Raw genomic sequence first — 11261 nt, forward strand, 5'->3', positions numbered from 1 at the left:
AGAAAATAAACAGGCACACTTTATATTTATACATTTACATACATACAGGCGACACATGCCCTTACACTTTTTATGGCCTTTTTTAGTACAAGGTTTTATAGTTTTTATATACAGTTCAAAATCTTTGTAAGAAACAGTAAAAAGGGGCTTGTAAACGTACACATACGTTTATATAACTCGTCTCAATACATTTATAATACATGCATTTTCCTATAGGTTTGGAATCAAAATATAACATAAAATAATGCAAAATCTGTCAAAACAAAACAAAGTAAATAATACATTTGGAATAATCTTTACATATTGTAAGAGTACTGAGCATAGCCCCATGCTATGTGTTAAATAAAGTTGTAATGGTACAATAAGAAACAGACGGGGTCGGGATGGTCACGTGATGCTTCACATGATTTCAGTCATGTGATGGGAACACGTTGAACAACAAAGTGTACAGCTTCCAGCAGTGGTACAATTTAACATGATCGGAGGCTTGTTTACCTACCGAACCTAGAGTAGTGAACAGACAGGCTAACCTGTAGCCATGCTAGCCGTGTGTGTCCTCCTCGTTGCTGTAGTTTCTCAAACGGCGGCTCGCTACACTGCCAACTGGACGAGTTTGGACGGCCGACCGCTGCCCTCGTGGTACGACGAGGCCAAAGTGGGGATTTTTGTCCACTGGGGTGTGTTTTCTGTCCCCGGATTTGGTAGCGAGTGGTTCTGGTGGCACTGGCAGGGCCAGCAACCTCCGGACCAGAAGTGTGTGAGCTTCATGTCAAAGAACTACCGGCCTGGGTTCAGCTACCCGGAGTTCGCCCCCCAGTTTCACGCTCAGTTCTTCAACCCGGAGGACTGGGCGGACATATTCAAGGCTTCTGGTGCAAAGTGAGTGTGTTTCTTTAGCTCGCTTAAATGTCGTTGCAGAGCACCTGATAACAGGTATGTTTACTTCCGGTATCGAACACCTGCATGCATCTGCTGTGTGTGTGTGTGTGTGACACGTTATCTTCATTGCAGATATGTCGTCCTGACTGCCAAACACCACGAAGGGTTTACTAACTGGGGTTCTCCAAACTCGTGGAACTGGAATTCAGTTGATACTGGTCCTCGCAGGGACCTGGTGGGAGACCTGGGGGAGGCAGTGCGCAACAGGTGGGCCATGGGTCTTATTAAAGTGTTGACATGAATGTAATGATGATAATAATAAACTGTTGTTCATTTGTATAGCAAGTGGTCTACACTGTAGAATCTGTACAGAACACGATGCAATTGTATACACACAGTAAAGATAAAAACATGCAGCGAGGTGTACAGATTTTAAGAGACCTTGTGTTAGATCGGACGTCCTTATCCGCAGATACTGTGAGTTGAAGGTATCGGTGCTGCGAGAGGTGCGTACCTACTCCACATATCAGAGAACTGTCCAGCACCTAGAATACGATACAACTATTTACATATTGTGTTGTTGAATTTATGGCTTTTGACATTTACCATGTCATTCAGATACCTGGCTTTCCTTCGTTTTAATGCCTGAACTTTGTATTCTAAGGTTTATAATCTTCCTCGTTTAGGTCCTTGCACTATGGACTCTACAACTCTCTGTATGAGTGGTTCCACCCTCTCTACCTGACTGACAAGAGGAATGGATTCAAAACACAGGAGTTTGTGATGAGTAAACTTCTACCAGAACTTTATAACATGGTTGTAAGGTTTGTAACACTTAAATGTCAGCTGTTTGCAATAAAAATGTGTCTATTGCACCTAATTATGATGATAAAGTCGAGGGTTATATTGACTGTATGAGATAAAAGCACAACTTTATGGCAGTATGTTTAAACCTTTTTATTCTGTTGTTTTGCAGGTACAGACCTGATCTGATCTGGTCTGATGGGGACTGGGAAGCACCTGACACCTACTGGAACTCCACCCAGTTCCTCGCCTGGCTCTACAACGACAGTCCTGTCAAAGTGAGTGTTTTTTAATCGAGATGCAGCAATCCATGTTTTGCTTTTGCCCTTTTTGCTGGTCAGATTTACCAACAATAACACCATGACCTAACAGCAAGCGAGCGTCCCGGCTATCGGACGCTCTCTGTCCACCCTGAATCCGTTAAACATGCACTTCTGTTACCTCATGAACAAGTGGGATATACTGCAATTCATTTTTAGTTGGATTGTATTTGTCCAGTAACCTGGAGCACTTTTTTAAAATGAGATTTTAGTGAGGGGAAGGTCCTGTAACTTCTTGTAGTTTAGGAGAAAAATGTTAGTTATTTAATAGTCTATTATGAACATAAAATCAAAGAAAAGCTACAAACATATTTGTGCATGCGGTCACAAGTGAGAAAGAAAATTAAAATCTGTGCATCTCTAGTTTTAATAATACCGAAACAATACATATCTGTGCACGAATGCTGTGTGAAGACATTCAACTATTTAATCATTACAGTATGGTTGCATGTACTTGTTCTTGTCTTAGGACACCATTGTGACCAACGACCGATGGGGAGCTGGCTGTGCCTGTAAACATGGTGGCTACTATAACTGTGAGGACAAATATACTCCGGGCCAGCTGCCCAAGCACAAATGGGAGAAGTGCACATCTGTGGACACGCTATCCTGGGGTTACCGTCGAGACATGAAGATGAGCGAACTGATGGACTTACCCTCTATCGTAGAGGTGAGGATGTGTGAGAACAGCATCATTGTATTACCAAATCTGTATGGTACGTTCATGTGTGCCTTGAGTTTGCCATCATTGTCAAGAGAACACTGATCCCACATGAAGCCAAGCACATGATGTGTCACCTTAACTGTCACTGCTTAAAAAGGAATATAAGAACAATGCTGTGTCTCTTCCTGACTGCTTGTCCTCCTCCACATTCGTCTGTTCCAGGATCTGGTTCGCACCGTGGCTCTGGGAGGTAACTACCTTCTGAATGTGGGTCCCACCCCTGATGGGATGATCCCCCCGCTGTTTGAGGAGAGGCTCAGGGGCGTCGGAGCCTGGCTGGAGATCAACGGGGAGGCCGTCTACGCTTCCAAACCCTGGAGGGTCCAGACCGAGAACACCACGGTACCAGTCTGGTGAGAAGCAGAACAGTCTGTGATCTTGTTGTTTTCTGTCATTTCTTATTGAAATAAATGCTTTCACACATTGTGTACCGAATAGTTCAAAGCTTTAAAGCTTTCATAACCTTGACATTCAAATACTAAATTAACATTTGAATTCTGCACAGCTTCTTTTATTTTTATTTTTTTGTGTTGTTGCGGAGAAAGATAAAGCTTACACTAATATTATTAGTATTATACTATTTGTATAATTTCAGATTCTGTATGTAATCCAAGCATTTCCAATAATGCAGAGTAGGGTTGTAACAGTAGGAGATTTTCATTATATGATAACCGTCTCAGAATATATCACGGTTTCAAGGTATATGGTATTATTATTATTATTATTATTATTATTATTATTATTATTATTATTATTATTATTTTATATGCTTTTATTATTATTATTATTATTATGATTATTATTTTATATGCTTTTATTATTATTATTATTATTATTATTATTATTATTATTATTATTATTTTATATGCATTTATTATTATTATTATTATTTTATATGCTTTTATTATTATTATTATGATTATTATTTTATATGCTTTTATTATTATTATTTTATATGCATTTATTATTATTATTATTATTAGTAGTATTGTTGTTATTATTATTATGATGATTAGTATTTTATATGCTTTTATTATTATTATTATTATTATTATTATTATTTTATATGCTTTTATTATTATTATTATGATTATTATTTTATATGCTTTTATTATTATTATTATTATTATTATTAGTATTATTTTATATGCATTTATTATTATTATTATTATTATTATTATTGTTGTTTTTATTATTATTATTATTATTATGATGATTATTATTTTATATGCTTTTATTATTATTATTATTTTATATGCTTTTATTATTATTATTTTATATGCTTTTATTATTATTATTATTATTATTTTATATGCATTTATTATTATTATTAGTATTGTTGTTATTATTATTATTATTATTATTATTATTATTATTATTATTATATGCTTTTATTATTATTATTATTATTATGATTATTATTTTATATGCTTTTATTATTATTATTATTAGTATTGTTATTATTATTATTATTATTATTATATTATTATTATTATTATTATTATTATGCTTTTATTATTATTATTATTATTATTATTATTATTATTATTATTATTATTATTATTATTATTATTATTATTATTATCAGTTACAATGACCCTTAAAGGAATGACAACATAATTATTATAATAAAAAAATACAATATACCTGATTTTAACACTCATCTCAGTGGGAGAGAGAGGGGGTATAACATGCAACAAAGGACGTTGTATTTATGTGTTATGCGTCTTACCTCTCAGCTACTCGACGCCCTGAAATCGAGGTCATTGATGTAATTATCCTCTCCATTTTTCCAGGTATACATCTAAAGGAAGCAGCGTTTATGCCATAATGACGGCCAAACCACCCAAGCTCATATTGCAACTACTGGGACCCAAAACATCAGCGACCACTAAGGTAAAGAGACGAAGACAATGTTGTCTATGTTGTTTTAATAGATCAACAGTGAAGCCTTGGCACAAAGAAATGAGCTGTACCACTCGCTGGCCACAACATGACATTTCACAACCAGCTTAGTGACATTTCATTAACAGAGGGGGATGTCGGTGTTCGGGTTGGGCTGGTGTAAAAATGTTTAAACCAGTTTGATATGAAGCCAAACACCGGACCAGTATATACCGAACATTACCACGAGGTGTCACACTTGACTCAGCAGCCGCTCCCGAGTAAATAATTATTTCCAATCCGGCCCCTACACCCTCTCCCACTCCGTTCGCGTCGAGGGTCCTCCATATGAAGTGCCGTTCCAAACCCATTAGCAGGGAGTGAAAGTGGATTATGAAACCATCTCTCCTCACTGACCCCGTGAAACGTTGTTTGTGTCCGCATGGAACACGTGTGCAAATATTTCCGGGTAAAACATTTGATTTTACAGCGTCGTATATTTACAGAGACTTTTGCAACAACCAAACTCGTAAACATCCGAGTTAAAAAGAGAAAGAAATGCCACTAAATAATTTTTGGAGTTTTAAATGTCTATCCTTTTTTTGCAAAGTTTCATAGTAAATGTTTTATATTTGTACACAGCGTGTTCCATGCGGACACGCACAGCGTTTCAGGTGGTCTGTAAGGGCAGCTGGTTAAGTCAGGATGGATGCAGACTCCCTGTTGGAGGGTTTCATAACCCACTCGCTCTCCCCGCTAATTGGTTTGGAACAGCACTTAATATGGAGGACCCTCCACGCGAACGCGCAAATGGAGTGGGAGTGGGAGTGGGAGTGGGAGTGGGAGTGGGGAGTGGGGAGTGGGGAGTGGGGAGTGGGAGTGGGGAGTGGGGAGTGGGAGTGGGAGGCCGGATTGGAATTGAGCCTAAGAGAGCCCGTGAATGAGAGCGTAGCGACTCCATTTGTGTTCACACGGTGCATCGTACGTGTTTTCCGGCTTCAAATCCAAAACGTTGCAATATTGGCACTTTTAGTTTCAGTTTTTGTTCACTCTGCCACGTCTTGTGTCATCTCATCACCCCAAAAACACTTTGCATCAAATCAAACGGGTTTAAGCTTGTACACCGGACCTGATGGGACTAACAGAAATCCACCCTACTCTGCTAGTATGATTCCTCATACATGAAATATAAGAAACTAAATCATTTATTTTTGTCCCTTGTCAAGGTGACCTTGTTGGGGAACCCGAAACCTCTCCCCTGGTCCCCAGTCCTCCCCAATGCTGGCCTTACTGTCCTTCTGCCTGAGCTTCCCTTTTCCCCGGGTCAAGCCTGGACGCTGAAACTGGATGGAGTCCAGTGAGCCTTAAACCTCTACAAAGGCTTAATATTGACAATATTCTCCATCTCAGGTTGTGATTTATGTTTGTGGGATAAAAGGGGAAACATATGCACTTTAGTTGAAAGGAAGACGTTTGTGTAACGGATCAGCATTTGTGCCAACACGTAAGAATGGAGCGCTCCTCTTCGATGACTCCTTTGTAGCTCTGAGGACTGAAGATTTAATGTGTCACTGCCTCTGAATTGTGCTCTTTTTTTAAACTAATGATTGAAATGATTATGAATGAAAAGTGAAATCTTCTGTGAAGCTTTTCCTGGCATCTAACTGCTGTTTCAGGAACAATTAAGTTTGTTTGAAAATTAACCATTTAAAAAAAATATTTGACACAGTTTGTTACTGTACGCTTTGAAAATGACTGAATAAAAGATGATTTGTGTTTTTACAGAGGACTGCTTGGGTTTTTTTTTATAAAGTATGTTCGTAATCTTTGATGAAGCTCTGGGGACCGTTCACCCCAAAATCAAAAATACATATTTCTTTCCTCTTGCCTGTATTTTTTGCAATATAGATGTTAGTGTGAGTGTTGGACATATCGGCCGTACACATGTCTGCGTTCTCTGGATATATATATAACGGAGCTTCATGGCACTTGTGGTGCTCAAAGCGCAATGTCAACAGCAATGTCTCTCTCCAGAAGTCCTGACCTGGTTACTCCAGATAATCCAGAGGCCTTTGTGAGCAGTTTCATGTAGGAACTATTTTCTTTCTGCCAAACTACACCCGACAACCACATGACCACGCAAGAAGGAAGCAGGAACTCACGGAGGAGAGGCTGGTGTAGGTCGGAAGAAAGAAAGTAGTTCCTAGACGGGTCATGATTTACTGGAAAGAGATTTAGTTCCATTATATTGGAGAGAAGGCCGACATCTCTACGCAGGAGAACTCTCAGCAAAGCAACCCGGATTGATTAAAAAGCACCACAGGTACTACTGCCCCCTTTTTTAAATGTTATTTTTAAAGATATATTAAAATACTGTCGTCCACTTTCTGAACTCTTTCTTGCAGGGCTCTTTGAAACATTAAGAATCCCTTAAGGGGAAGGTCAAAACACAAAGTTGTCTAATGGCGCTTTAAGCATCCTCTCATCACTTCGGGAACTTGTTTTCTTGCTGCCGTGTTGTGCTCAGACACAATTACCTCCTAAAAAATAAAAAAACCTCACATCCTATCTGACTTTCTGTAGTCTCGGATAAGATGCACAAACCTCCAGAGTGTTTTTTGCACTCAAGTATGATCACTTTGTTTTCACACCACGTAGTGCGGTCGCGATTGGACAGCACTTGTTCGCACTTTTATTTTCAGCAACTCCCTTAAGTGCCTCCAGGATGGCATTACTCATTCACCTCCTACACTTTTATATTTGACTAACTCCTGATCTTTTGGATGTAACCTGCTTCTCTCATCCTGAGGCAACCGCTGCATGTTCTTAAATCTCAGTGGGACACTTTTATATTCAGAAGCAACGGGCTACATATATTTGTGAGTGCAGTTCTTTACCACGACTATCGTGTGAATGGCCACACACCGTACCCTCAATGTGTCTGCGTGACAGAACGGGATGAGTTTACCCACAGAGACTCTGCACTGGATTCAGAATGCCAATGCTAAATTGTTCTCTGTCCTCTCTTTTGACCTTCCTTAATGGGTGTTTGTGCTCTGCTCGGCATTTGAATTGCAAAAACCGAAAAGGGAAATTTTCTTTTGAAAATATCCCTTTTCTTTATCCTCTGCTTTGCATTTTGGATGGAGGGTGCCCAGGTGTCTGCACTGCAAAGAATGTCCATCTACTAAGTCATTCATTGTATCATCAACGAGAGGAGACGATGCCACGAGCTCAGGGAAGACGTAATACTTTAAAACATGGCATTCAGATGTTGTAAAGTCCCTAAAATATTATTTTTTAGGGACTTGCATACATTCTCTATAAAGGCAAAGTTTTAAAAGTTGGATGAGAAGACGGACACCGCTTTCACGTCTCATTAAATACGAAGCTACAGCCGCTTAGCATACAGACTGTTAACGGGCAGCTAGCAAGTTTTCAGGGACTTTTTGACCGACTTAAGGATTCAATAGTTCAATAGTCAGGAAATCCACACAAAAAAAAGACGCAGGAGACACAGCACCTCTCATTTAACTCGCTAAAATAGCTTTATAATAATCATATTAATAGTAATAATATTAGCCATTAGAAAATGTTTTTGACAACGTTGACAGTGTTACATTCTGTGTTGGGGGTAAACCACGTCACAGTGTGCCATCTCTCTGGGCTTCAGACGTGCTCCTTTTGACACATCGAGATCCATAAAACATAGAAGATCAATAAATAAATGTGTATGTACAAAATGAGAACCACAACACAACAAACACATGATTTCACGCTTCACCGTGCAACGCCCGCCACTGTCGTCCTGCACAAATCCAGACCGCGTCATCTCCTCCGTCCCCGTGGTGTCGTCGTGCATCTCGTGTATCCACCGGTGGCATTATGAAACAAAAGTTCATGTCTTATGGCATCCCTATTGCTATATGCTCCAGTCAATTGTTTGTGAATGTACAATATGCTGTCTTGGCACTGAATCAAACGTGTATAAAACAAGAGAACTAAATAGCGGAGCTTAAAGACAGAACAAGCTCGCTGTATCAAACCCGTTTGATTTAGAAATCATGGTGTTCAGTGAGAAATACATGAAAGAGGTGGAGAGAGAGAGAGAGAGAGAAGACAACGAGGGGCGATTTAGTCTTTGCTACATTATAGAGTAGAATACAGAGAGTGGAGAGTCTGTATCAGTTTGATGCCCGTGTTGTTTTCCTCCCCTGGCACAACTGAGAGTTCAGAGTGGAATAAATGCACATGGACAAAGAAGGTTTTATGTTTGGATCTTCCATTCAGTCCACGCTTACTTTCCTCCCGTGATCTCTCACTCCTCATTGTCCGTCAATGATCCCAGAGAAAAAATGTCTTCCCAGAGTTATTGTCAGTTTGCTCAACTTCCGCTCCGTCTCCTCAGTAGCAGCAACTTAAGACTTGTCATCGTAGATTCTTTTTTAGTTTCGTTATCGTACACAAGACTGGCCCTTGAATACAGAACAATGTTTACCCATAGCTATAATTGACAACACCATTTATAATAATGAGAGTGATGGCAATAATTAATCCTTTTAATGACAATAATCATACTAATAATAATCATATTGTAATAACAATATATGTTATATTGAGAATAGCAATATCCGTTGGCAACAGGTATTTACATTGTTGTAAACGCGAGGGTGGCAGGGTGTCATTTACTTTTTTTTGTTAATTACACAGTAATTGCTCAGTTGTCTCTGACCCACATGGTTACCTGTGTGTACACTGTAAAGCAACATTACAGTGTAGATACACACACACATACACACATATAAACACAACTACACCTCAGTGCTAAAGGCACATTGGAGTTTCAGTTAAATATCTTTTGGGGTTCGAGCTGCTCTGGAGGCAAGAGGAAAGTAAAGCCTCTAACAGGAGAGCCAACAAAAATCACTTCATAGATCAGAATTAAAAGATATAATTCCTAAAATGTAAATGAAATCAGAACCTGTTTTTGCTTTTTTTCAGTAGTAGTTAACAGTTTTAGTGTTGGGGTCTGCTACTGGATTGAAATTGTCTACATATGCACCAGAGATTAATTAATTTAATTCTTTCATAATTGTATTTATTATATTCAAAATACAAAAAAAAACCACATAAAAATGACAAGAAATGTGTTTGTACTTCACTTACTTTGTGTCATTACTAGTGACAGGGAATATTGGGTTTATAATAGTTATTTATGGCCTTTTTATCAATAAATATTATAATATCTCCAAATTGCACAGCATGTGAACGCCTGGTGTTACTCTTAGACAAACCTGTCTAATAAGTTCAGTTTTTGTGCCTTTGTTCTGAATATTTAACCTGAACTTGATAACACTTGATGCTATGTTTATATTGTGTTTTCCAGCTCATACCTACCAGCTGTACCCATCTTCAGGCATCTTTTTCAACAACAAACTTCAGGCGGAGTGTATTTTCTTCAGATTCAGTATATTCAGACCACTATTACTCAGTGCCAGAAGCACTTGGAGTGATTAATCAATGTTTTGCAAGACCAATAAGAGAATTATCTTTTGAATGAGACCAAAATCATGCAGCTGGTGCAAATGGTTGAAAAGCAGCTTTCAATTTACTCGTTTGTAGGTATTTTCGGGTAAATCCCCCCACCCTGTAAGAGGTTAACGGTTATTTTATCTTCTTGCTATCATCCTCTCTGTTTACTGTTCTCCTAACGCTGTGTGTTAATGCTATCCAAAAATGTTGTATTCTTGCTAGTAAGTTAAAAGTGTTCAACTGCTGAAACACGGAAGGATTGGTCATCAAACATGTGCCTCTACGAAACAAGATAACAATGTTTTCAGATCACTTTTAAATAATGGAGTGATGGAAGAAGAAGCCACAGCTCATAGCTCTGGTTACTTCCAGACAAAATAGGTCCTTGGCTTTTCCCACTGAGCTTTACCTTAAACACTGATATTTCTTTTTCCTCCAGAGCAGCTCTGCCTCTCAGAAATGTCTGCAATAACTAAAACTCAAATCTGCTGCTACAGCATCCCTCCTGTTCCACTTTGTTGCAAATGCACATCCTAACTGCACAGCCCACACACATCGGCTACACTTGAGCTCTTCCCTCAACCGCCACTTCTTTCACTACCTGTGATTCTGTCAGTCAGTCTCAGAAAATGGCTACTTGAGAATCTGGGCTCAGATGATTGCCCCTTTTATTCAAAGACTGTGGACAACATTCCTGCGGGACTGATCCGGTCCCGTGTTATCAGGGTCCGTCGCTGTGAGAGAATCCCCTGAGGACAGAGGCCTTGTTCGGGGCTGGAGACACTGCTGCTAGAAACTGAGGTACTGGGAGTTGACTTGTCCGTCTGGCTGTCCACGAGGGTTTTTTTGCACTTCTAGAAAGAGGTGAAAGGGTTCGTATAGCAGTCTGTCTGGTGTGTTGGTGAGTGCTCACATCATGTTTGTGCAACTATACACCCAGGTGCTATTTCTAGCTGAGGCTCCTGTATTTATACTGTGAAGATATAAGACGGGTAGATGCGGAAAAAAGCTTGGAAATCAAACCACCAAAAATGTGTTTGCAATGGACCTGTTTCAAGGCAAAGTGGCTGGCTAACACCGTCACGTGATCAATAGTATAGAGGAGAAAGTCAGCGAGA

General features: G+C 39.0%; 1 protein-coding gene across 1 annotated transcript; it reads left to right on the forward strand.

Annotated features, from left to right (window-relative positions):
• The first annotated feature begins 375 nt into the window (after positions 1-375).
• On the forward strand, positions 376-6395 carry LOC115016109 (tissue alpha-L-fucosidase-like). The gene is made up of 8 exons (XM_029443776.1): positions 376-879; positions 1012-1146; positions 1566-1703; positions 1856-1961; positions 2473-2673; positions 2890-3080; positions 4524-4623; positions 5838-6395. The coding sequence occupies exons 1-8, from the start codon at positions 539-541 to the stop codon at positions 5970-5972; spliced, it is 1347 nt and encodes a 448-aa protein (XP_029299636.1). The 5' UTR covers positions 376-538; the 3' UTR covers positions 5973-6395.
• The last annotated feature ends 4866 nt before the right edge of the window (positions 6396-11261 follow it).

Source organism: Cottoperca gobio, chromosome 11 (assembly GCF_900634415.1).
Source record: "Cottoperca gobio chromosome 11, fCotGob3.1, whole genome shotgun sequence".
Lineage (NCBI taxonomy): Eukaryota > Metazoa > Chordata > Actinopteri > Perciformes > Bovichtidae > Cottoperca > Cottoperca gobio.